This window comes from Etheostoma cragini, chromosome 3, assembly GCF_013103735.1.
Source record: "Etheostoma cragini isolate CJK2018 chromosome 3, CSU_Ecrag_1.0, whole genome shotgun sequence".
In the NCBI taxonomy this organism is placed as follows: domain Eukaryota; kingdom Metazoa; phylum Chordata; class Actinopteri; order Perciformes; family Percidae; genus Etheostoma; species Etheostoma cragini.
Window position 1 is genome coordinate 17030868 of NC_048409.1, and position 27926 is coordinate 17058793.

The 27926-nt window shown below is 39.4% G+C and overlaps 1 protein-coding gene across 3 annotated transcripts in view; it reads right to left on the bottom strand.

Annotated features, from left to right (window-relative positions):
- Positions 1 to 1229: 1229 nt before the first annotated feature.
- The window catches only part of hip1 (huntingtin interacting protein 1), a 47658-nt gene continuing 20961 nt past the window's right edge, over positions 1230 to 27926 (bottom strand). For 2 of the 3 annotated variants that reach the window (XM_034867416.1, XM_034867418.1), the window contains exons 2-32: positions 27708 to 27771; positions 26847 to 26989; positions 26576 to 26632; positions 24853 to 24933; positions 23192 to 23268; positions 22020 to 22081; positions 20791 to 20931; positions 19257 to 19314; positions 18994 to 19069; positions 17679 to 17822; positions 16314 to 16411; positions 15879 to 15951; positions 15551 to 15734; positions 14939 to 15027; positions 14667 to 14783; positions 14223 to 14324; positions 13815 to 13817; positions 12429 to 12623; positions 12107 to 12254; positions 11900 to 11986; positions 10073 to 10180; positions 8931 to 9067; positions 8575 to 8685; positions 8365 to 8423; positions 7009 to 7102; positions 6175 to 6275; positions 5829 to 5934; positions 5569 to 5692; positions 5080 to 5141; positions 4010 to 4127; positions 1230 to 3925 (exon numbers count right to left, since the gene is read on the bottom strand). In XM_034867416.1, coding sequence (XP_034723307.1) covers positions 3915 to 3925; positions 4010 to 4127; positions 5080 to 5141; positions 5569 to 5692; positions 5829 to 5934; positions 6175 to 6275; positions 7009 to 7102; positions 8365 to 8423; positions 8575 to 8685; positions 8931 to 9067; positions 10073 to 10180; positions 11900 to 11986; positions 12107 to 12254; positions 12429 to 12623; positions 13815 to 13817; positions 14223 to 14324; positions 14667 to 14783; positions 14939 to 15027; positions 15551 to 15734; positions 15879 to 15951; positions 16314 to 16411; positions 17679 to 17822; positions 18994 to 19069; positions 19257 to 19314; positions 20791 to 20931; positions 22020 to 22081; positions 23192 to 23268; positions 24853 to 24933; positions 26576 to 26632; positions 26847 to 26989; positions 27708 to 27771 — 3030 coding nt within the window. In that variant the 3' untranslated portion in view covers positions 1230 to 3914. The remainder of the gene's footprint in view (positions 3926 to 4009; positions 4128 to 5079; positions 5142 to 5568; positions 5693 to 5828; positions 5935 to 6174; positions 6276 to 7008; positions 7103 to 8364; positions 8424 to 8574; positions 8686 to 8930; positions 9068 to 10072; positions 10181 to 11899; positions 11987 to 12106; positions 12255 to 12428; positions 12624 to 13814; positions 13818 to 14222; positions 14325 to 14666; positions 14784 to 14938; positions 15028 to 15550; positions 15735 to 15878; positions 15952 to 16313; positions 16412 to 17678; positions 17823 to 18993; positions 19070 to 19256; positions 19315 to 20790; positions 20932 to 22019; positions 22082 to 23191; positions 23269 to 24852; positions 24934 to 26575; positions 26633 to 26846; positions 26990 to 27707; positions 27772 to 27926) is intronic. The other variant, XM_034867417.1, reaches the window with a different exon arrangement.

Sequence of the window (27926 nt, forward strand, 5' to 3'; positions counted from 1 at the left end):
GCAACTACCCGAGAGCCTCTAGATTAGGGAAGTAAGATTTGATTTATCCTCAAATATCATGTGTCATCAGCTGTCTGCATCTCTACCTTCTGCTGTTGTTCTAACACTTATCTCACTGTATTAACTAAACCACAAAAAATGACTTGAGACCTAGGGTGCTCTGGTGGCTAACGAGGCACACCTGGTCTCCCTGGACCTGACAGCAGGTGTGGCTCCTTAACTGCCATGGACAAACACATTCCTGCAGAACACCTGTCCAGTCTGTAATTATATCCAATATTGTGTCAACAATGCAATATTCAAAATATATCTTCCTGAGTTTTCTATTTACAACCCACTATTCAAGATGAACATTAAAAAAAGAAAAAGAAAATCAGTTACTGTCTCAGTGGGAGTCTTTGCACTGCAGAAACGAGGAAATAAGACTCTTATCAGATGTGGTTGATCCTGGAGAAACCCAGATTAGGGATTTCTGTAATCTCAGCACAATGGTTTCAGATTACATCAATTCATTTCCCCAATGCCTCTAACATATCTGCGTGTGTGAGGTATTCTGTTGATATTTTTATTGTGGGATGAGCAGGCCGGTTGGAGTTGCAGCAGCAACACACTTAAATCTTTTTTTTTCTGTCTCTTATTTGACAATATTTTGTTTTGAATTGAATGCCAACAAAGCACTTTGAATTGCATTAGTCAGTGCTTTTACTGGAAAGCAATCTTACCCTCCCAAAAAAATCAATAGGGTGCATTAGAATTTTAGCTCTGCCCTTATGTAGATGTAAAGTTATTGCTTCTGTAAAAGTAACTAAACCACTTTTCTCACTCACACATAAACAAAAACCTTATTGTATTCTGCACTAAAAAAAACATTTGCATTAATTACATAAACGTACATATTATCTCCTCCAAAAATATGCAACATTCATTCATTTTCTTGGAATACCTGGAGTTTTTTTCACCATGTGTTGCATCATCAGGTAAGAGGATTAATAGAACAGCGGCTAAAGCAATTTATCAATCAGTGATTATCCAATTTTTCCAAGAATAGTACTAAAGGAAAAATAGAAAACATCAGGTGAAAGGGCGGAGACATAACTGTGCTCTCTCCTAGCCGAGTTATCTAGAAATAACTTGTTTCATCATCTCAACCTCTTCACTAATTACATTTCATGATCGCTGACTGTAGCTGCTTTGTCTAACATCATAAAAACCACAGTCATATCTTGGTTTGTATTAACGAGTTGATTTTTTATTTTAAAAACTGAAAAAATAAAAACAAACCCACCAACATAGTTTTAGTATATCATACAAAGACATATTTCAATGCAGCTATGTGATTATTTATTTCTCTTTGACTACAGTGTGAGGCAGTTTGAAAGGCTGGCGGAGCTGGTATGACTAGACACAGACCCGAGAGAGAGAGAGAGAGAGAGAGAGAGAGAGAGAGAAAGAGAGATTAATAAAGAACATGTAGACAAAAATACAACCAAACATCACTCAAGGTGCATTCAATTCATCTTTTGAGACATTAGAAATACTGTAAAAAGTGGATCTATCTTTTCTTGTTTTCTATTCCTATTTCCATTTAAATAGGTGTGGAAGAAGTGACAGAACACAGCTAAAATCATTATTAAATAAAAAGACCTGGACCCAACAGTACTTCAAATAACACTTGATGTCTGTTTTATAACCTGCTTGGAGCAGCAGATGGAGGGTGTCAGATGGGGAAATTATATCAAAGTCTGACTCATGAATCACTTTTCTTGCATCTGCTTCTGCAAAAGGTTTAAAACTAGTCTTTAAGGATTATTGGCAAATACTATTTGACCAATGTCTGTTAAATAAACCAGTGTCACAACTTCTTTTTTCTTTTTTTTTCTTTAGATACACAGGTGAAGCAGAGGATCAAAACAAAGTATGTTAAGACACAAAGAGAGATAAACTCCAAGAGAATCATCGTCGCCGTCATCAAACAGAAGAAAAACAATGTGTTGGGTTAAAAAACGGATGCCTACTAATCTCATGGTATACACAAAGGCATGATCAGTCTGCTCGCAGAGTCCACTGGCAGTTTCAGTAGGAAATTCTGTTAAATAACCTCTCTCTCCGGTGACATACATGTGCACTATTTTGTATCCCTTATTCAAATAAACTGAATCCATACTTGGAGAGATAAAAAAAAAGTAAAAGGTAATGCTATTGATAGTTTTTAGATTAAAAGAAAGCAACAAACGAAGGCTTGTAGTTTATATACACAGCTACTTGGTCTTTTAGGAAGCTATTTAAAACACTACAGTCCTTGTGTGCTCTATACTTCAAAGTCCACTGTGGTCCTGGAAATGCAGACTGTTAGGTAGTGAAAGATTTCTAAAACTGCAGTCAATCATCAGTCCTCCAGGGTGTTGGAAGAGGCAGGATCATGTGAATGAATAAATGTTTGTGCAGCTTGAAATGTCCCAAAACTGACACTTTTTTAGGATTTCCTTTAGTTGCTTCTGCAGATTTTCTTTGACTGAGTTTACAGCCTTGTCTCCTGAAAAACCCTAAACAGTTTATCATCCTCCCCAGGTGCATGGTGGTCCTGTTGGCAGAGTCATACCGTTGAGGAAGTAACCGAAAGAACTGCTTTGATAGCAGTCTGTCAGAAGGCAACACCGTTAGCAGTTCATTATGTGACTGGAGCCCAGCTGTACCTCCAAAGCTGCTTCTGTGACAGATGTGTTGAAGTGCTGCTTGATCACTGACGTTTGTAAAAGTATGCACCGATAGGGTCTTAAACTTAATTTACCAACTTTTTCTTTTTTTCTACAAGAATTGAACTGTTGTTGCTTTTTTATTTTATAAAAAGGGCTTTTCATCACACAACCCCCTTTCCTACCTTTAACTAATAAAAAAAAGGAAAATGAGAAAAATGACCCCCACGTCTTCAATGTTTCACCAACGGATTCTCTCTCATCAGTCCTGCCCATGATGCACTGCTACCTCTGATGATGTGGCATGAGGTGGTTGGCAGTCTCAAAGCTCACAGGGAAAAGGTTTTTGAGAGAAAACAAACACCTCTACTTTCCTTTTTTGAAACTACTCCGCAGGTTGGAGCGGTTCTTACATTTTCCATGCAAGCCTCTTTTCTTTTTCTTTTTTAAAGAAGAAAATAAAAAGAGTCTTGACTCGAGTTAACAGTCGCGGTCGTTACAATGGTGGAGATTTGAAAGGCAGAAAGTCCAGTAAACCAGCCAGTTAAGTGGTATGGACTTAATACGGTGAGAACTCACAGTGGGAAAAGAATAGGACGTAACTTGGGAGGGAGAGAAAGTCCGATAAAGAGCTCCTCAGGCTTAGTAGGAGAGCATGCATGCCATCCATGAATCACAGAGACATGATTTTGGGGCTGCGAAGGGCAAAAACAGTCACTGATCTCCCCTCTTGATGCTAAGAGTTTGGCCCTTGTGCAGTGCATCCTGGGATGTCTTGAGTAGAACTTGTGCTTGTAGCCTCTCTGCTGTGACTCCTTGACGGAGCGTCGTTATTCAAAACCGGGGAAGTAAAAGACAATAAAAACTCGGTAGAATGGGTCACCTTCACTTCAACTGCTTTTCACCAACACAGTCCTAGGGGTGAGGTGGGGGTGGGGTGAGGGGGGAGACCTTGAAGTAGGGCTGCCTTTTTTCTCCCCCCCACTCCTTACATCAATTTGTACCTCCCTTGGACTCCCCTGTTGCTGAGCCCTGGGTGCTGTCCTTTGTGGAAGCTTTTGGACACGGGTGGAGAAGCAGGTTTACAAAAGAAGCACCTTTCAATTTGGCTTAAATAACAAACAAACAAAAAAGAGAGAAGAAAACAAGAGAGTGAGAAGTGTATAAATAGAAAGAGGCAGACAGATGTTGGTCTTCTGGTAGAGGAGGGGGAAGCAGGCCTCAACCTGTGCCTAGGGAGAACAAACAGATCCATTTGAGTCATTTTAACTGTAAAATATTTTGGGGTAGATTTATAGTGCAGTGGTTGTCCTTACCCTCTTCTGGCTCGCCCCAGCCCTCCGCTACCCCAGCCAGCTCGTAATGTTTCTTCCTCAGCTCGCCGAGACGCTCTCGCTCCTTCTGCAGACGAGTCTCCAGCTCCAGAACCAGGACCTGAGGAAACACAGACACAAGCAAGGACAAATCCTTGTCATTTCCCTGAAACCTCTCATTGGCCATGGAAGACCATGTGAAATCTAAAATCCTAAACAGATCATTAGTTTTATCATTCAAGATATACAATTAACAATTTTTTTTTTTTTTTTTTTTTTACACAAAATTGTTATCCAGGCTTAATTAGACAGAGCCATAGGAGATAAAAAAATATTGCTGGTTATGTTATTTTCTCCAATTACCCTTGTGTCTGTAGATGCTTTCTAAAGACCAGGTAAACAACCATTATTTACACAAGTTTTTTAAAAGTTTTTTTTTTTTACTCACGTTTTTTTTACAGATAAAAACTCCTAAAAATACACTTGAGGTACAACTGAGGTTGTCTGTGACTTTACAACAATGAGCCGTGTGTGTGAGCAGGTCCAAACATTTCAGTTTTTCTTTCAGTGTCGGGGGAAGCAGAGACGCAACACAGAGGGAGGTGTTCATTTGAGTCTGGTGTTCGGCATCTCAGTGGATGAAGAACAATACACCTTCAGAGTCTAACCTGGAAACTTTACTAATTTAAATTGTTATTCAAACTCATATCATAGTCCTTACAAATGATAAAATCATCGTATCTCCATATTGTCTTTTTTCAATAATCAGTACCATTGGTTAACCATCACGTGTGTCTGTTGGTTTTACAACTACTTAACCAATGAAAAGTATTAAAAAGAGCATGTGGCTCAATCTCATAGCTCCATTGAATCATTACTCCACTCCACCTCCATCTTGAATAACAGTTGAGTTGAAGGTAAAACAGTGATTTTGTCTAAGGTAAAAAGCCTCATCATTTTTTTCACTTTCCTGTCAAGTAACGCAAGTAGGTTTCCGCCCAATGGGGACAATATATTTTTTAAGATTCAACTCAGCTATGCAGCTTATTGTGAGAGATATCTTTGTTGCTTACCTGTGCGTCCATCTCTTGTCGTTTGATCTGGGTGAGAGTCATGCTGGAGAAGTCCATTGTATCTGGATACAAACAACAAATTACCTTTAGAGTTTTATTTCCAACTTGTAGCTTTGAACTCCCTCAAACTAAGAAATAAAAAAGATAGCAGCTGGACATTTTGTGATCAAATAAAGCAACATACCAAAAAAAAAAAAAAAAAAATCAGTAACACTTTACTTGAAGGTACCTACATAAGAGTGACATGACATGGTCATGAACACATGACACTGTCATGACACATGAACCCTAAACATAACTTGTCATGACAAAACCGAATGACACTTAACAAAAGAAGCGATAGGACATACATTTTTATGACTTTTTAATAATGTTTTTGACACGTCCATGACAGTGTAATGTCACTCTTATGTAGATAACTTCAAGTAAAGTGTAACCAAAAAATCAATACAAACATTTTCAACTGTCCACTCAATGTGATTCTCTCACCTGTTTCTTCAATCTGGGACTTTCCAGACTTGGTGGAGGCCACAACAGCTGCGGTGGCTTGCGTGACGCCTCGGGACGCCTGCTGTAGCCGGTGCAGGTTGCCGCTGTCTTTGTCTGCTTTTACCTGGAGAGGTAGTCCAGCAACAAGACAAGAGACATGAGACAACATGTGTCCCGTTAACTCTATTGGCTCAGCAAATGCCAAACAACTTACACCATTTAGACCCAGAGAGAATGACAACTCTGTATTCTGTGATTACCTTAGAGGCCGCCACTAGCTGGGCTGTGCTGGCAGCTATTTCATGTGAACACACCATCAGCTCCTCAAACTTCCCTTTGCCTTGCACAACCAGATCAGCAGCGTCCCTGAAACGACACCATGTTGATGTTACGACCACTTTGTTTACAACACAGTGAGAAGCACCTGATTTATGAATGACCTTCCATGCTTGAAATCTAATTAACTGTTTTGTTTGTTCTTTATTTATGCCCTCATAAGGGTCTCCTCTGTCATGCTTTTGGACATTTAAGACTCACAGCACTTGTAAAGCTCTTTCATACGCTGTAGTAAGTAGAAAACACTCAGGAGGGAGGACTGATACTTACACCATGACCGTGGCGCCCCATCCCACTGCTTTGGAGGCAGAGATCAGGCCCTCAGTCCAGCGGGAGTTCTTGGCATAAAATTCCTTCATGGAGGCTGCCCCCTGGTGGACAAAAGAGGAAACAATATATGTTTCACAGCACACTTCTTAAACTCACAGGCATGAGCCGCAATTTGTTATTTTTTAAATTAATTAAAAACCTAGCAATTATTTTCTCCATTAATTAATAGATAATTTAGTCTATTAAAGAATAAAAAATGGTCATCACAATATTTCAGAGTCCATGGCGACATGTTCAAATGGTCTGACCAACAGTTCAAAACCAAAAGATATTCAGTATACCGGTACTCTAATTTAATGCAGAGCAGAAAAGGCAGCTAATTATTAAATTGGAGAAGCTGGAACCATCGACCAATTGTACCATCTATAGCCTGGACACAATGTCAGGAAAATCTGTGCAACATCAAATATGAAACCCTGCAACACAAACAGACGTTTGTAGTTGAGGGTGTATCTGCAATATAATGTCAGCAGAGCCTTATATTATTTTAGGAATCAAGGCATTTCTTTCATAGTGGCATATTCAGTTTTTTGTTTTTGTTTTTTTAGACAAAAGGAAATAGTCCACATTTGTTGAACCATTAACTACATTCACATACAACAGACCTCAGTGAAAATTAGCATTTGTGAATATGAAATGCATCCATCACAATTAAAAGACTTTAAAGTTGCATATTCTAATCAATCAGTTTGGAGAAGTTAGATGTTGGAGTTAGAGAAATTATGTTGAATATCTTGTGAGAAATCTATTAATAATTTCCCACTATTGACTCACCCTGCCACTCTCCACGATGTCCCTTTGCAGATTTTTGGAAGACAGAACGAGCTCTTTGATTGCCCTCATCAGCTCTGTGCAGGAGGCCAAAATCCTTCAGGGGGCGACAGAGCAGAGGACACAAACACTGATGCACTGAAACTCCAACTTGACACATTTTGAAAGAGCTCAAAACAGACAAAAATCAGCTTCCTCACCATTTGGAAATAGTAGTTAATTTCCCCACAGTCTAGTTATAGCATGGCTAATGCACCACTGACCTGAAATCTCAATGCAGTAGTTGTAACTGAAGTAATTGTATGTTTCTTTTCCTAATTATCTCTCTCACAGCAGCAAACACCTTATTTGGCTTCATTTGCACACAAAGAGACTTATTACACAAACTGGATAAGTTAACATAAAATGATAAAAACCCAACTAGTAGATGGAATGCACATTAATATTAGTATTAGACAAAAGCAGCAACCTCTAAACCTTAGCAACCTTGGATGGTTTAGTGAAGAGTCATGTGTCTGATGCAGCAGAACCACCGCTGATGTCAAGCTTCTGCACAATAATGGAATCAAGACATTTCTAAACTTCCTTGAGCGGTTAGTTGCACCATATTTAGTGTGAGACATCTATGAAATCATAATAGCTTGTGGAGCAGCTCCAGTGAAATAGGAATGACACTACCGGTATACAATACAAACTACAGAATAACCACTGAAGACACATATTTTAGGCTTTGATGAATGAAAAAAACAGCAGACAAACATTATGTGTCACATTGGCTTCAGGCTTCACAGTTTATCGGTTTTGTGGCTGAACTGATGAAATTCTTTCATTGTGTGAGTCTGCAACTTCACTGAAATGTGTGACTGTTGCACTGCCTTGTTGGTAATCATCTCTATCCTTATTTCCAGTTGAGTGCTGTATCTATAACAGATGAATTGGTTCCTCAATCTTCATATTTCTTTATCAGGCAATTTGTCTTTCACCGCAGAGATGGTTGTTGATGTCTTTGTTCTAGTCACTGATAGTTCAAGTTAATGGTTTCTACTTCGATCTAAATACAACTTCCTGCTACACTATAGAGAGGAAAGACAACAAGATAAAGCCATAGAGAGTATAAACCTTTGTTTGTGGGTCAACTGTAGTTCCATTTTAGGAAAATGTGATATTCTTTCAACATAATGATGTTGATTGTTTTAGGAGATCTAGTTCAAATCATCTTGCACTCTCCAAAATCTCATTTACATTCTGTTAATTTAAGGTTTAAACAGTTTTTGTTAGAGCCTGTATATGGACCTTTTCACTTAGGAGAAAGTCTACAATTACTGTAAAAACAGATTCCAGCCCAAATCTGTGCTTTACCTCTCATTGACTTCCATCTTGATTCCTGTATCAACTGCCCGGGACTTGTTGAGCATTTCCTGTTGGGATCCACAAAGGACCATTGGAGACAAAAAGACACTTTGAAGTTCATATTTCTTGAATGTGAAAACAAGTGTAGCTTGCAAACACACACATGCACGCGCACACACACGTGCGCACACACACACACACACACACACACACACACACCTCTATCCTGGTAGCTGCTGATTCCACAGCAGCAGAGGTGGCAGCCATTTCCTGCTCCACTAGATCTCCCAGCTCCCCCTGCTGTAGCTCCAAACCCCGAGGACGCAGTTTCTGAACAAAGACCGAACAAGAGGGACTGAAGTTAGTATTAAAGCACATACATAACCATATTTAACATTTTATCACAATCTAGGTGATACAGCAACTCTGGGGAAGATTTGACCCAGATATTTATTTGTTTGTATGTTTGCATGTATGTTTGCATGTATGTATGTATGTATGTATGTATGTATGTATGTATGTATCTGTGTATGTATGTATGTATGTATGTATGTATGTATGTATGTATTATGGACCTCTGCAGTGGCCAGAATGGCCTCCAGAGCCGCCTTCAGCTTGCCGTTGTCTGCTGCAGTCAGGCTGTCCTGCTGCTTCATCTGGCCCAGCATAGTCAGAGCTTCAGCCCCACACGCCTTCACACTCTCTGAGAGGGCTGACAGAGACAAGGACAGGGAGGACGCATATAATTCAAATAATTAAACATACATAGAAAGAAAGAAAACAATCAATAAGTCTGATTCCTTGAGATATATAGGATTTTACAGCATATGTTTTAATATTTAAATGTGCATCTCTCTCTCTCTCTATATATATATATATATATATATATATATAGAGAGAGAGAGAGAGAGAGAGATGCACATTTAAATATTAAAACATATGCTGTAAAATCCTTTACACTATTTTTTTGTGATCAAAATACCATATAATTTCTTCTGTACACTCTGATGTGTATCAAGGCCCTTAGGGGCTCTAGCTGCAGTGTTAATTATACTGACATCCCCTCAGGCAAAGTGTCAACTGCCAGCATTTTCTTAGATACAGGACAACCAGCAGATTTGTACGCATGCTTTTAAATGCTGCATTCAAATGTTTTGGCAATAGATAAACACAGGGTCCATTGATTTTCTGAGTTACAGCTACAGATGGCGCTTCAGTTTGACCCAGTTTTAATTCTATGTTGTTGTTTTTCTTGCAATATTAAGACTGCTGGTCAGAGCTCCAATATATTTAGGCATGTTTGGACCTGGCCAGGCTGCTAACATCGCCCAAGAGAGTCACATCCTGCAAACATTAATCCTGAATGAAGACAGCAACTTTGTTTTACCAATGCATGTTTTGGCTGAAAGACGTGAGCTATTTCTAATCATAAGACTTTCAGATATATGGACCGGCAAAAAGGTATTACCAGAAGATTACACACTAACATTAATGTAATTATAGAAACAACCGTATTACCTTACTGTATGTATGTAACACATGGGAAGGTACAGTATGAACTACTGAAAGACATGTCAGAACATGTACATGTCTGGGCAGGAAAAAGGTGGAGACTACAATCTATTCTATTCTATCTCTCTCTCACGCACACACACCCACACACGGACGCACACATGAACGCATGCACGCACAAACGCATGCACGCACACACACTTACCATCAGCTTGCTCCACAGGCACCATGTGGGAGGTGGCACTACCCTGAACAATGGTGTCGCCCACCAGGTGGCCACACTGAGTTACCACTCGTACCAGCTCAGATACACCTACAAATAAATTCAAATCTTTAGGACTTAATGGCTTATTAGCACTCACACAAAAACACATCAACATAAACACGCACACATATAAGACATTGCTTGCCTTATATCCCTATGTTATTGCTGTTTTGAAAACACATACAGTATATCTTTATTTGATCTTGTTTCATGTTTTTACTCTCAATGTATTTTAATTTTTTTACAATTAAAAAAATATTTTTCTTTTTTAAAGATTATTTTGGGCATTTTAGGTCTTTATTTGCCAGGATAGCTGAAGATATTAAGGAGGTCCTTGCAGCAAAGGGCCGCAGGTCAGAGTCGAACCCGGGCCCACTGTGTCAAGGAGCTAACCCTCTATGTATGGGCGCCCACTCGACCAACTGCGCTATTTTAAAAAGGTTTTTGACTAATATTTTTATATGAATACGGTTGGAATGCTTTTTTAAATTTGAACAAATTAAGAAGCCTTCTTAAACACAACTTAGCTTTATAATTAGCTTTATTCAGAAAAGGCTTTACAGCTAAAAGAAACTTTACAACATCAAAGAAACTTTACAACATCTGCTTTAGCATTTAGAAGGGATGTTAGCAAGCTAATAGCATATAAGCTAGTAGCTAGCAAACAGCTATAGCTGGCTGAATACAGAATACTGTATTACCTTAAATACATGTACCGCATGAGATTCATGTGGTCAAACTCATTATTCATTTAGAAATTACTCTTGAAATGACCATTGTTTTTCCAATTCTCATAACACAGACATCGCCTTGTGTCGACTAAGGCTATAACGTTACCTTTTTGTCTGACGTTCCCACTCAGTTTTTATGATTCATGTTTTAAAGCCCCCCACACATCCTCAAAGGTGTTTTCTTATGTTGCCTCATTAGACTTCTCTAGGTCTCTCTGTACAGACTGTGTCTGATTGACGCTTACCTACCTCTCTTCTTAGTTATGTGAAGCCTCAATATCATTTATATATTAGTGCAGATAGTGGGGATATCACACAATTCCCTGCAGAGCTTCCCCCAATTTTAACTTAAGCTATTCAGCAAATAATTGAAAAAAAAAAAACTGTTTGGGTGAGCGAGGCCTTTATAAAAGATCTTTTTAAGTTCTGTGGATAGTAATAACAGTATTCATTAAAATGTTGAGTAGCACAATAATAAATCAAAAGGCACCACAACACTAGTTAAAATATCTAATTATTTACTAGCTTATTACATATCTTTCTCTTCTACTGTTCACATGTTAACTACCACCAACAGAAACAAAGTCACTCGTCTCACCCAGATTGCAACAAAAATAAAATTGACCTTACCACCCCCAACCTATCAGACCTCAACAGCAAAGCCACCAAACGCAAAGCACAGACAATTGCTCCCGACCCCGCTACAGTCAAATTTTTGTGCGTTTTGCCCTATTATTCCTAAATAAAGCTCCCCATCGGTGATTGGTATGTGTGTGCGTTACTTATTTATTGTATATGCTGCGCACAAGGGGTGCCAGAGGAACGGACTGCAGGGATCTGTGCATTAAAGGGTGTTTGGGGTGAAGGTGTCTATGTTTACTATATGTATGTATGTATATTTGTGAGGCCCTGTACAGACTTTGAAAAAGTTTCCCATTGGACAACAAAGACTAACTAACAAACTAACTAACTACTAACACCTTACTATCTTAATTGCATATCTCTACATATAAAGTATCCCTTTCTAACTGCTCACCTGTGTTGTCAGCCAGAAAGGCCTCTCTGGCAGAATGCAGTCGGTCTATACAGCCTAAAGAGGCCTGACATCTGGTTGCTAGGTAGTCTGCAGGGATAACAAAAAGAGAAACAAGGCAGCCAAGACATAAATATGTGAGTATGCACACAAACATTACTACACACAGTGCAAATATGCATCCCAACGCTGAATTACATTAGCTCTGACCTGCAGAGCTAGTGCAGCTGATGTGCACGGGGTCGTCTATCTGAGCCAGCGAATCCCGAATGATCTTTTCTGCCTCCTCTACAGCTCCTTGCAGACTGGACCAGCGAGCTGTGACCAGCTGGCTCTCCAACGACTGCTCCCTGCTCTCCTGTGAGTGAAAACACACACACACACACCCCTTTATTAGACATGTCTGAGAGCGTAAAATGTGAAAATTAAGATGATTATTGGACATGCTGGGTCTCTCAATTGCCACCGAAACATTGGCTTTATTTATTACAGCTAATTAAGAAAGTTAATTGAGAAAATAACAACGTGTCACCTTCTCATTGAGCTGATTCTGCAGGGCTTCTGCCGTCTTCACCCCGCTCTCCCTTTCAGTCGCCAAAGAGCTCTGTACTCGTTCTAGCTCCTCCCCGCGGACAGCCAGCTCTGCCTCCACCTTCGACAAGGACTGCACAAGCTCCGCCTTCTCAGACTCAAGGGTGACCAGCTGGGTGCCAAGCACCTCACTCGACTGTGTGGATGAAAAAAAAAAAAGAGAGATAAAAAAAGAAGACGATTTCGAGGCACAATGAATCCACAGGATGACATGGTTAGGATAATACATAGCTGTCATGACATATCAGGATGTGGTAGGACGTGATGTAAGTACTCTGACCTCACAATGAAAAAAAATCTTCAGCCACTGATTATAACAATAGTGCCTCCATTTAAGTTTGCTGCGAGGCGTACAGTCTCCAGAGAGGTTTGGGTTGAGGTCAAGTTTACAATCAAACGAACACTAGGAGGCTGTGGTTGTGCAACTTGGCTGCAATGCAACAAACATGAACTATGGCAACGAAGTAAAGAGTTACATCAGATCCTGTGTACTGCAAGTTTAGGAAATGACATTTCTGTAACATTAACTACTTAAAAAATGAGGTGAGTGCACGAATATGATCTAAAACATGTGTGCGACTTACGGCCTAAGTCCCAGCAGGTCCGACAGAGAAGGAAAAATGTTGAGAGATAAAAGAGAAAAAGAATTAAGAATATAGATGTAAACTGTGCGGCAGAAGCTTGTGAGAGCTGAAAGCATGTGACAAGAGCGATAAATTGTGGGCTATGTGTGAAAAGGACTGTGAAGATTAGAGAGATGGAAGAGGAGGAGGACAGAAAGACTGACAGAATTGATAAGTAGTGAGTACAAAAATAGGATGTCAGAAGTGGGAGGCAAAGACGGATGAGGTACGCTGCATGTGTAGAAAAACAACTGAAATTTGGGGTGGAGGGCGTCATGAGCAATCAGTGAGGTTGTGAGGATGTATAACATGAATTCATGGCTTATTGAACAGTCACTCCCCTTGTAGTTCCCTTTAAAATATTCCTGCAGATCAATTTGAGCTAGCTGCTCAAAGACACAAACTCACACGAATACACTGAAGCAGTTGTTTGGACAAGATTTTACTGCTTCGTTTTTTGATTACGGTCTCTTCCTTTAAAGAAATGCCTTTAGTCGCCTGTTACAAACATCAACTCGGCTTCTTGGCTGTGCAGAGATAACAAACCGAGAGAAGATCAACAGGAAGATCAGATGATGTAAACTATTGTGCTGCTACTGTTTAAACAATTTCCCCACGCTAAACACCGTCAGAAACTGGATGTGTTGGGGATTCTGCTCGTGGGAAGGACAGTCAGTTTAGGATTTAGTTGTCACAATGTGAACAGCCTGATCCAGGATACATAATGGTACATACTATAGCCTGGGCCTTATTGTTCTTGTTTAAGAAGGTCAGGTTTTATAAACAGCTGATCCATTTGCATGACGTAGTACGTGCACCAAGGATGTAACTGACGCTACAAAAGTGGGGCATAAGTGAGATAATTAAATGACTGATGACTAGAATAAGATTGCATTCTGCCAGCAGCCCATTTTTAGATTCGATCCAGACTGTGCTCCATTAGGAAACCCCAGGTTTGATTAATCTCACATCATTGACCTTTTCACACTTTCTGGTAGCAGCCGCTTTTATCTTTTTTTAATTTGGACTGTTATAAATTACTTCAGTCTCTTTAGCAGCTTCAGGCTAATCCTTCTGTGTGACGAGTGCCAACATGCTGAGAGGAGAGTGACCTGTTGTGACAACGCCATGGTGGTCTTCAGGGAGTCCAGCTCCGTCCTGCTGGACACCAGCTCTCTCTGGAGCTCCTGAAGTTGCTCCAGCTGCTCCCTCTCCTGAGCAAGAGAAGTCAAAATCTCAATTTAGACAGCTAACGTCAGCTCCACAAATAGGAGAAAAAAAATATTTTATGGGAGTTTTTTTATAGGTCCAAAAAAACAACAAACTAAAATTACAATTTCTCAAAGCACTTTCTTTTCTTTAGGTCTGATTGTGGCTAAATAATTCCCCTGAGGGCCCCAGAAATCTTTTCCCTTATTAAGTTCCTCATGCACCCTAAAGTAGTGAGGCTCAGCACTGTTGACCCACAGCCAATCATTTGACTGCAAAACACTGAGATGAATGGATGTGGCTAACTTGCTGCGTTTCAGGGATATTAAAATGTATTTGGTACTCACCTGTCTGTCTGCGACCTCCTGAGCGGCCTTCATCTTCTCTTGCATCTCTCTCCTCACTGCGTCGACTTCATCCTGTGCTGCACGAGCCACCGTCATCTGCCGGGTCACCTCTGCGTTCTAAACACACACGCACGCAGGCATGCACGCACACACACGCACACGGCAGGGGGACAGAACGTAATTTAACTTCAAAGTTGTTGTTTTTCAGGAGGGGTCAAGGACACGGAGAAGGATTTGATTTTAACATGAAGATGTCTGACTCGTCTTTATACCTTCCTCAGCAGGTCTGCATGACTCTGAACCAACTCTGAGTACTTCTCCTTCAGTTTGGTGTAGCGCTGCTCATTGGCCTGAGCTTTTTCTGGTTAGAAACAACAGAGAGAGAGAGACAGTCATACACAGTTATTGCAGACACAATAGCTGACTGCAGGTGAGGAACACTGTAGATATATCATCGATAAAACAAAGACCTAGTTTAATAAATTAATATCATGTTACAACCTACAGTTTTTTTCCTTCCTTTTAAAAGGATGCACTGACAAGAGTAGCAACCATGTTTGCCACAACTTTTACATATCTGCAGTCAAGTTGAGTCATAAATACAAACAGAAGAAGAAAATAAATGAACATAAAATAGTCTTGACTGTATGTTAACAGTACTGGTGTGTTCTGTATAAGTAGGACAGAATGTATTGTGAAACACACTCCTATATCAGATTAGTCAACGTCATTGTTGAAGCGTCCCTTAAAGTCATTGCCAAAAGGCTGTAATTTGTCAGACTAAACACAACAAAACATGAGGGTAGCAAAGCTTTAAACTATTTTGATTAATAATAACGTGACCATGAAGCTTCCTGTTAAAAGGGACAGAGGGCCAGACTTACTCTCTATCTCCGTCAGGCTCCGCTGCTCCTTCTCCGTGTCCTCTCGGACCCTCCGCAGGTCGTCCAGCTCCGCCTTCAGGAACTCGCTCTCTCCTGCCGCCTGCAGCCTCAGGTGGCTTTGCTCTGCAAGCTCCGCCTCCAACTCATTGACACGCCCCCTCAGCGCCTGACACAAGCGACCACTCTGGTGACGGACAGAGACAGAGAGAGTGTGATGAAAAGAAATTAACAATGGGATCCTTTGTAGATAGATTTCTTGGGTGTGTGCGACATGACATTTTGTAAGCTATCTGTGAAATTAATAATGAGTGGTTCCTCTCCTCTTCACCTCCAGTCTGAAAGAGTCAAGCTCGTCTTTCAGGGCCTGGATCTCCCTCGTCAGCTGTTCAATGAGACGGTCTCTGATGGGTACAGACAAAATATAAACAGGAAATCAATAAACTTCATTTTCACAGGAAGAAATTTGGCTTGATTTGGGTCTGGATTTTTGCATGCAACTAATTAAATGTAGAATTTCACACAACAACCCCAAATATCCATAACTGGGCTGTAATATATATATATATATATATATATATATATATATATATATATATATATATATATATATATATATATATATATATATATATATATATATAATGTAACATAATATGTTTGTTTTTTGATGCAAATTGAAAAAAAAAATTTGCCAAATTTTAAATTATACTGAAAGCTATAGTCATGAAGACAGACAAATCTATGTGACGTTTTCAGGCCCTACTTGTCGTCCTTCCGCATGCCGTTCTGACTGTTGAAGTTGAAGGGGTCTATTGCGGCCGAGGTGCCAAACAGATCGTCAAACTTGGTCTCCAAAGCAGGCTTTGTGTTTAAAACAAGAAAAATCACGTGAGACATTGTTACATTAGCACCATTTTATTGTTGTCAGTAACTAAGCTTGGTTATTATGTTGAGTTTCCTAAATGCTTCATTATGAAACACAGTCATTAACTATTGGACCTACAATCCACCTTTGTACCCTAAAGTTGCATGTCTTCTAATATTCTTATAAGTAGTCTCCATCAGTCTTCAGAATCTGCACATTCATTGCCAATGATCAAGGTATTTTGCAGCTGGACTGTGGGTCCAAATGCCACAAATTACCTCCTTATTTAAACATGTTTATAAGAAAATGTTAGGATAATTTCATTATCAAGAATAGGCAGAGACCATTGAAGTTATATTAATGTTCATTTTTACTTGTGTACACAAGGAGACCGTTTCCACACTACAGAACAGTACAGATAACGCATAAGGTAAGTCCTCTACTGAACCGCTTATTTATACAAAGTGGATGTTAATACAAAGTCATAACAAAGTTGATGTTGTCAGTTTATCTCATTTGGTCTGGGAATCTCCTCTGCCTGCTCTGCCCTCAGAAACATCCTGTGCCTTTCACAAGGACAGACTATGGCTCCATGGTTATCTTGTTCACAGTTAGCAGTATAATATGGTATTCTTATGCAAACAGTTTTAATAATAATCAGAGGAAAAAGTATGTATCATAATTTTTCTAACAAAAGACAACAGCCAGTGAAAGTTAACACCACGACATGCCGGCATAAATATAAACCAGATGTTAAGAGTGGTCTTACCAAGAATCTGAAAAATATATGGTTGCACAGGTGAGTCTTCTCATGTCTACACTGCTGGCAGGTTATTTCCTGTATTTATCTCCTTCAGTTTACTAGTGTTAATTTCGTCAGACGAAAAATGAAATGAGATGTGTGAAACAGTATTTGACTGAAATGTTCAGACATAATCTCAGAAATAATTTATTTTAAAAAAGACTAAAATGTTTGGACTAAGACTAAGAGTTCTCTTTAGAGTAAAAGTAGACCAAAATGACAAGACTTTCAGTCGACTAAAACTTGACTAACAAAAAACATATGTGAATGACTAAATATGACTAAAACTAACAAGGACATCTGGCACAAGACTAAGACTGAATTAAAACTAGGTGACAAAATTAACACTACAGTTTACCATTTTTGATTGCTGACCACAACAGCACACACACCACCTCCAAAAAAGAGCTGGATTTCATTTAAGAAGGTGACACTCAGGGATACTTGGCTTGTTTATTTACCGGCAATACGGGGACGTCCGTGTCCACCAGGTCGTCTGTCTCCACCACATGCTCCAACTCGGGGGACGACGACTCGGCGGGGATCACGACCACAGGGCTTATGTGCTCCGACAGAGCCGACGCACGCAGGAAGTTAGGAGGGTTCTGCAAGAATCACACAGCACAATTATAATCACCATATTGTTTTTGTTGTTGTTGAAGGAAGCACTTAGAAGTGTCCCAAAAGGCCTTTAAACCCCTTGGAAATCTAATATTTGTTGCAAGTTTAAACAACATAGAAATAGATGTGCATTTTTAACAAATGAGATCTAGATTACATCAATATCCTGTGATTCATTTATATTAATTCACCTGCATCCCAATTAAAGGGAGTGAGTCATTTGCCTTGTGTCAAAGCAACCTTTCGGAGCGAGGCTGAGCATGTAAAGTATGATGAGATGCAACGATAACTATAAAAGCAAACTTTAATGGCATTGGTGGATAAAGAATTGTTTGAATTGAAATTTGTTTGCATGAAAATAAAAAGTGAGGGAGTGCAGCTACAGGGCATGTTTATGTCACTTTACCTTAGTGATGGATATGAGTTACACCCTCAAATAGATCTGAGCAAATGCAGAACAGGGAGTGAGCTCAGAGTACATATTGCAAAGGCGGCCTACGTGTCTCTTTTCTAATTTCAATTTATATCATACATTGCAGCGTATATAAGATAATAAAATAAAAATAAAATGATGAGTTGATCAAAGCTGGTTGATATGAAAAGAAAGACATTTACTGTGTGTCTGTGTATATATATATATAAAAAAAAATCAAGACTTGTTTTAGAGTCTACAAACAACTGGTATATAAAGATACAATTGGTTACAATTGGTTTATTTACATCTAGCATTCATTTTAACATTTTAGCATATTATTTAAGCAGTTGCACATTTTTGTTTCCCCATCCTGTACATATTCAAATATTTGTTCTTTTTACTTTATTCATATTAGTATTTTATGTATATTGTATTTATGTATATTTTTCCTAGTATTTCATTTATATTATATTCTGTGCTTTGTTAGTGATTTTGCTGCTGTAACACTGGAATTTCCCATTTTTCTTGGGATCAATAAACATCTATCTATCTATCTATCTATCTATCTATCTATCTATCTATCTATCTATCTATACACAAAAGACAAAGGACAGAGCTTTTTGATGAGGAATTATCTAATCAATTGTTAAGCAAAAACTTAAAACAACCGCTGTGTCAACTTGAGGCTTAGGTTTGGTTAAAATGTGGAATATGTAAGACTTAGTGTAGGCGGTTCTCACCTCAGGCAACTGTGGGATCTGAATCAGCCTCTTGAAATACTGCAAGTTACTGGAGCGATAGAACAGACTCTTTAATCTGAAACAGAGAGACAGAGAGTTTAGGACAGACCAAGGAACAGATAGAACACCAGAGAGAGACTAAAGAGTTTGACATTGTAAACGTCATTCAACGCGTTACTAAGAGCTCAGTCCTCAGGGTTACACTCAGTCAGAGAGTGGAGTGAAACCGTGACCGGCTGGGTTTCTGCAAGTGAACTTCATACTTCTTAAACTGTTCCTGGAAGCGATCTCTGTGGCCCTGGAGAGTGTCTGCAGGAAGGCCTGCAAGCACAAACAAAACACAAAAATATCAATGCTCGGACACCAAAGCTGTTTGTGTTTACGAACATCTTCTTTTCAGAAACTGAGAAAAGGCTTCTTGAAACTGAATTGCATGCGTGTTTGAGTTCATCCAGCAGAGCTGTGAAAGGTTTCACAATAGAATAGAAATGTATTTATTTGAAACAGGGACAACGCACAGATAAACATTAAACTTGTAAAACAAGAGAATATGGCTTGAGCCAGGTTAGCAACAATTGCTAATTTCCATCTGTAGCCCCTGGGCAGGTATGACAATTATAAAAATAGCAGGAGCCAAAGACTCTGAAAAAGCCTTTAACTCTGAGGAGAGCATCTTTAAATCTTTGAAGAAAAGTGTCACACATTATTTACACACATTATTTCTGTATTGCAGGACCTTTAAGCGTTAAAGGTGAAACTCAAATCTCAAAAGTTGAATTCAATGCTGCAATGAGGCAATTGATCTCGTGCAGGAACCACTCAAACAAACAGATATGTTCTGAAGTGGTGTTTTCAAGTGACTCAAGAGAATTGGTGGCATTTACCAATTTACTTGCATTAAAAATGTTTCACAAAGGAAAACTAAATTAGGCTAATGCAATATTAATATTCTATTCACCATATTATCTTTGCTCGCCGATTTAGTTTTTTCTTTCCTAGTTTAATTTTTATTTTTTCTTTATTTTTGTCACAGAAATATCAAAGCCTGTTTTAATATTTTCTTCAGTAATTGTATCAGGTCCCATAATAATGACCGGAGCTGCAAATATCAGTTGATTAGAAAAAAATATATAAAATTAACAGGTAATTATCTTGAATGTCGATAAACCATTAATGTAATTTTATAAGCCAAAATGCCAAATATGCTCTGGTTCCATCTTCACAGATATGAAAATTTGCTTCTTGATTTGATTATATATGATGGAAGATGGTTTGGTATCGGACTGTTTGTCAATTAAAACAATTAATTTACGGACATCACTTTTGGTTCTGTAAAGTTGTGATTGGCATTTTTCACAACCTCTATACCTTTTGTAGAATAAATCGTGAAAATACTCATCAGATTAATTGACAACGAAAAGAATTACTGCCGCACTACCAACACTGGAATTTGTCATGTTTTCATCTGCTGACTTCTAGTAGCAGGACTCTCTGTCCTCTCCGGCGTGAAATTCAGCTTTTTACTCTCGTGTGACCTTTTTTTTGTGAATGAAACTTGTCCATAAATGAAAGGGAACCTTATTCATCAGTTATGAGAAATTGATTATGCTAATGATCAAAATCCCATGGAAGTGCACCTTCCCTATGAACAGGTGGCATTCTTCAGGTTGAAATGAGCGCTTTATGACAAATTAAGGCAGTTTGTAATAAGAGACTTTTCAAATAAGGTTTGAACTCTATTACTACAGAGCCTGTAGTTGCGGTGCAGTTTGACCAACAGACGTGTGTGTCACTCACAGGAGTGCAGCTTAAACAGCAGCTTGACGGTGTAGTCATACAGGTGGCTGCTGTCCAGGATGACTTGGATGAGGGGGGCCAGGCGACACTGGCCTGCTGCTGTCACTGACACCGACCGAGACATGTCTAGAGAGCTAAATACTGGGGAAGGGAGAGAGAAACACATGCCGGGTCAATAGATCTCTTCAGTGCATCAATATCTACCCACACAGGGTCATGGGAACCCATCAGGTTTCATTACAAACACACCACACATGCCCACATCATTGATTATTAATGCAAACGTAGCAATACAGTCAGGCACAAGCCTTGTCAATCATGAATTTTTTATGAATCAATCAAGTTGTTCTGCAGTGCTCTCAGCCACTAAAATAAACTGATAAAATGGCCGAATGCAGCAAGAAGCTCACTCTTGCTCATGGGAAGAAAAAAAAAGGCAGGGGAAAGGTTTGAAGTGGAGCAGCAACCTGAACACTAACAGGATTGTCTAACTCCCTCTCTGCCTCCATCATCACGCCCCTCTTTCATATCCCTGCCACCCTCTCACACCCCCCCTAAAGCCTGAAGAGCCTCTGTGCACTGCGGAGGTGTGGTTTCCTGCACAGCTAAAACGAACACACACACACACACACACACCTCTTCACCCCTGAATGACGTTATGCTTTTAAAATACATCGGACTAGACGAGGAAGATGACGAGGGCTTTGAGAGTTGGGTGTGAGGTGACACAGACTCTAATGCGTTTTTGTGTACGTTTAGTGGCATATCAGACTCATATGAAGAAAAGTTTGTTTTAAATATGAAGAGAGACATAATTTCCCTAGGGAAAGCAGAAACGATAATATGAATGAAGAGGATCATACACTGAAACAAGAATGTAATTTTCTCCTGTTCATTTGTGAACGGGAGTGCCAAGCTTTCCAAGCATTTCTTCTGAGCTCCTGGTCACATCCCAGCCGTCTATTTTTAGTCCTGTCCATACTTTAAAAGACATTAACCCAGGATGACTCACCCAGACAACATCGGGGCTACAGTCTGGGTATCTAACCACTAATAGCTGTCAGAGTGTCTATTTCTGTGCACCATTATGAACAGTACACCTATCCGTCAGATTGCGTCTTCCTGTCTGTGTATCATCATAGTGTGTGTGTGTGTGTGTGTGTGTGTGTGTGTGTGTGTGTGTGTGTTAAATCATGCTTTGGCTCTGATAAGCACAGCTGGTAGCTTACCACCCAGGAAGAGGTTGAGCTCACACTCCAGGTAGTCAAACATCTCTACTGTCAACTGGAAGCTAAAAGAGGAGAGATACAGAAAGAGAGATGACAGTTTTTACATGATTTCAGCCAACACACAAATGTTTTATCTTGTTACAGTGGTAATAATTTGATAAAGGAGTGTTGGAGAGCATTCACATTTATTGACCGATTAATTCTTTTCACATGTCAATACCACTCCTGTTCCAAATAAAATGACCTGAGAGTATCAAAAAAATGTGGTTCTTCAGTTTTTGCAGATGACTGTTTTCCTGTTAATCTTGAATCAACACCATTACTTAATTTCCTTCCCACATTCTGACCGGCTGAGTAATGGTCAAAGCAGGAGAAAAATACCCCAAACTAGAGGGGCACTGTAGCAGCCCAGACCTCCAGCAAAGGCATGCCCTATTTCACATTGTTAATGCAGTGCAAATCTTCCCAGTCGGGAACGCATTTTTTCAGTATTACGACAATACATGAATGCAGCACAAATGCACACAAATCTTCCAATGCTAACAAAAGCAAAAAATAATTTGTGTATCTGCCCCGTGTTTCGGATTTGCTCCAAAATTGTAACAGGCTCCTCCTTGGCCCATGCTACACCCTTCTTCCAACAGACTAAGGCAAGAAACATTACACCCTTGGCGGAAGTAATAATAACAATGCACACCTGTCACCGTATAGTACTGTGGGTCCAAACCTGGGAATACATCTCCACAAAATGATTCCTTTTTTTCCAGACTTTTCCTATATTTTTGCAAACATCAGCATGCTTTTAACTCTTCAGACCTCTGAAATTCTTAATTTGACAACATGAGAAGGAAACCCTCTCTCTAGTTTGGCATATAAGATATTAAAAGAGGTAACTGTAACAGCCCCGGAACTAAACTGCTTTGAGGGACACTAACATTTAAAAAAAGTTTCCTTCTATTAACTTGAGCTGAACAACACACCTCACGATCATGATGAATACGTTCTTGTGGCTCTGTTGCATTACAACTAATGAATTCATCCAATTACATTTTATTTCACACAGTTTGAGATATAACACTGAAAACCATTAATATCTGGATCCTGGGCTGTGGCCTGCAATAACCACAAAAACAATAACGAAAGACCAGGCATCAGCAGCATGCCACACTCACAAGTTGTTAACGTCGTTCTCTCCAGCCTCATCCAGCTGTCTATTTGACATCTGTAGGTTGCCAGGAAAACGAGGGTTCTGAAAAAGAAGACAACAGGAGGATGTTCAGCCGCTCTGATGTCCATCTGAGATGAACACATGAGTAGTTTACAGGCATAATATACTGTTTACAACCATTAACATTGTACTTTTAATATATATATATATATATATATATATATATATATATATATATATATATATAGATAATTCATGCTATAATTCATGCATTTGGAGTTGTGTTTGTGTCCATCTGATGAATCTGAGTCCAATAATTTACTCAGAAACAAATCCTCAAAAACATAGCTAGCTCTTTAGCTGCTACATAATGCTCCTCTGTGTTTATCAGCTAGCTGTGTCTGTCTCCTGCTTGGTGCTGAGCAGGTACAGTACAGAGAGTTTTTCGATGAGATCGGGGAGAATGAACCAAACCGGTACAGTTGTTAGCAAGAAAAACTAAATTATGAGCTGGAAAAGTCTTTATAACGCTGTGTAAAGCAGAGGGGATGCTTCTCTGTGGTTTTAGCACTATAAGCAACCCTTTTCACAAACAAATAATCATGTGATCCACTGTTAGTATTGTTTGATATTAATTTCTTTAAGTAAAGGATTGAAATGAGTGAAGAAATGTATTTTCCCCTTAGGGGATCATTAAAGTATTGTCTTAATGTCTTAATCTGAATACTTTATATACGCAAGTTTACGAGAAACTCTTTGAATCCCTAAAGGCAAATGTGTTCTTTGGACTTTGAACTGCTCCTGTGCACTTTGTCTCACAAGTTAAAGGTAATAACAACAAAAACCTGGAACTGAATTCAACTGTTTGACTTTGGATTTACATAAAACTGCAACACAAATATAAATCTGAAAACCCATTCTTGTTTCTCCGCAGCCAAAGATTATATGAAGTGTAATGGTGGAGAACTCCAAAGATCCCGCTGCAATACTTCTGATTTGAAAATAACCCTAAAATATATGAAAAGGCACGCTGTTTCTGTTGAAATATGCATGTGGGCAGTACATTGTTTAGCAAGTAAAAATTACCCAAGCAGATATTCTTTTTAGTTCACCAGCTCTTTGATTTGTTAATATGAGACCGTTTTCACAGAAGCTGACTGTTGATTAATTGACCTCTATCTAGTGTGTGACGAGAGAATTGGTATCCCTTCCTCTGTGAGCTCAGCGGCTTTTATAAGATATTGTGTGAGGCGTCAACCTGCACGCTGATGTGTAAGACACAAATTGAGGAAATACAGGGTACAGAGGTGAAATAAAAGTTGATTAATGGTTTCTTCTGGCAAAGTGTCACTTTACTCTTTTGATTCCCATAATACATCTCGGGAAACTGTCCTCTAACACTGCCCTGACCCTTGGGTAAGAATTTGCCGTCTGCGGTGCAAAAACTAACCACATCTTCTTGTGATAGTATCAACACTGCCTCTGTGTCGGAGCACAGCTCTGCTCTGCTGTCTCATGAAAAGACTACATTAAAGATTCTAGAGAGGCCATTAGTGTAAACGCCCCCCCAGCAGAGATATGCTGGCACTAAAAAGAGAGTCTGAAACAAAGATAATGAGTGATGGGAGAGACTGGCGCTGGGCTTTATAGGCCAATATGACTCACTTTGATGTGAAACTCCATTTTGGTGATGAGCAGTTTGAGGTAGATGCTGCACAGCTTCCCATAGCCTTCACTCAGGTGACCCTGGGGTGGGGGAGAGAGACATTAAGAGGAAGTGCAGAGACATGATCAAAAGGTATAAAATAGTCTTCTCTTCTTAGAGGACTTGCAGCTTTTGCTGGTGAAAGAAAACAGAGGAAGCAAATCATTTGGTGTTTTTAGGAAATTTGTTGTGGCGCTTTGGTTGAAGGCATCACATAGTAAACATGACAAGAGTGAGCAAAGACTGGCCATATTCCGTTCAGGTTCAGTTCAGTTTACTGGGTGTGAAAATGTCTGTATGGACAAAGTTGAATAAGAGCAGTTAATTGGCCAATTTGCTTCTCACTTCCTTTTTCCTTGAGCTTGGGCGACTTGCGGGTGGTGATGACACAACCGGAGAGGCCACCACCCTGGTCACAGGGACCAACTTCCTGTATTCTCCTGCATTGTGACTTTAGCTAAAACTGAGTAGTAAAAAAACATTCAGGAGTACAGAGCAAAGCGGGCTCTCCACCCGTATGATGCTTTAGACTTCTCATATTGTGTGGCTTTAACGGACAGCGTTCTGTAGAGGTATGGCTGGGTATTACGGAGAAAATCAAATATCACCATATTTCTGACCAAATACCATGATATCAATATTGCGAAGATATGAATTAAATAGCCATCGGTAATGTGGATTAAATGACTAAGTGGGTAAAGGCAAATAATAGAACTGCTACAACAGTCTAATAGGTTCAAAAATGACATCCTTTTACTGTAATGTAGCCTTTTAAACCAGGAAACGACAAAGTGTATGCCATATTACGATATAACGATATCCAAAACCTGAGACGATACCAAGTCTCATATCATTACATTAATATAATATTGAAATATTGCCCAGTCCTTGGTACAACTTTACACAATAAACCCTGATAATTTCTTCAGAGGTGTCATCAATGATGTAAAGCGCTTTGCACTCACTTAGATCTATGCAAATGTTATCACCAATGAGGATTGCACAGAAACTACGTTCAATTTTTTAGCTCTGCCACCTTAAAACAGGTGAGAGCAGGGATTCCCCTCTGAGAAGCAAGCAGACTAGCTTATGTAACACTACTGTCGGTTAGCCACAACATGTTGCTGGCAGGCATGGTGTTCTGACAGTCACACTTGGCATGCTTTTACATGGCTTTGTCCATCACAGGACACAATGCCTGTCACTCCAACAGCGGCTGGCTGACTAAAAACGTTCATCTGATGAAGAAAACGAGGACGACAGTTGGTGGCTGTACTGTGATCATGCTAATTAACAAAATACAAGCATCTTTAATTACAATTCTTCTTATTTTTAGGGTAAATCATCCATTATTGCTACTACATGGCACTTGGCCAATGTCCAATCGTGAGGTCAGAAAAGGTGTTTTCCACCTGCTGTCAAAAGTCACACTCTGATAAGTTGTTATTTTCTGACAGCCTTTTAGCCGCTGCCTAATTACAGGAGCTGGCTCAGTAAGACAATTATTATTAATATGGAAGGAAAAGAAGTTTTAATTATCCATTATTCCATTTATCCATGTTCAAATCAATTGGTATTCAAAATACAGAGTCCCCAGTAGAGAAGATCCCCTATATCATAAGGTCCTTGTTGTGACTGTATGCTGTAATGTGACCACATTAACATAATACTCTGTGTCCTTACCCACATCCTGCTCATGTCAGTTAAATCCGCCTTGTTCCTCATGGAGTCCTTTATCACCTAGAAGGACATCAGCGGAGATAGAGGGAGGAGGACCAAGAGGGGGAGAAGAGTTTATAAAGCAGGACTCATCAGGGATAAGTAACTAACTGGAGATGAGGTGTGACATAAATTGAAGAATGAATCATTAGTGTAATTTCACATTTGGCTGATCTGTTTAATGATACGTGAGTGAAAATGGTTACGGTGGTACAATATTGTCATCTTCACGTACGTTTGGATGGCCATCTCGCAGCAGCTTGTGGAAGACGTGGCAGAACTTCCAGCAGAGCACCGCGTTGCTGGAGAGAGGAAGCCGGTTGACCGCTGCCCAGAAAGTGTGGGCGCCTTTCTCATGATGGGTTCCCAAGATGCAGGGTGACAGTGCTGGTCAAGGGTCATTTCGTTATTATAGTGCATGACATAACATTTTTATGTGTGGCATTAGTCTGACTCGTGACCAATGTTACATTCCTTCATCTCTTTTTTTTTTAAATCACCAATCTTCATACATAAAACATGTTTATGATCAGTTTGAACACATTTTTACGAAACTTTCATCAGTTGTTTCTCTTGAAGCAAGAAGACACTGATTACTACAGTTTTAAATTAAATCTTCTTATACCACGACACCTCAGACAAAAAAAAGAGAAATAAACCCAAATGAGCTGCTTAAGTAAAATTATGATTAGTTTAATCCTATATTATATATAATTCAGTATTTATTCTGCAGGTGGTATTTTTTAAATCCAACTTGCATGTTCTTTAATATTTAAAAAACACACTTTTTTGAAAAGTGAAAAACCAAACATGATGAGCTCCAGATATTTTGTATTAGTTCCTCCTCTCTCTGGGACTCTGTAGACTCCAAACAACTACATTAACTCTGCAGCAGGGCCACATGAAGATGATGGGGTTACACTAAGTTTATTGTTTTGATCTTGCACTAACGTTACCCTGCAGGCACGGACACACACACACACACACACACACACACACACACACACACACACACACACACACACACACACACACACACACACACACACACACACACACACACACACACACACACACACACACACAATGAGGATATTCCTGGCATGCTTCTCTTTGACAGCGACCTCCTGTGTGTTGATGGCCTTATTGATGCTGACAGCCTGTAAAGAGGAGGAAAGAAAGGGCAGAGGAGAACAGAGGAAAAAAATGGAGAACACAAATCAGCATAATATTTCCACACTGATCCCAGAAAAATGTTTTTTAAAGTTTTTTTTAAACAACAATTCAGAAAGATGTTTGTTTACCTTTCCTACGA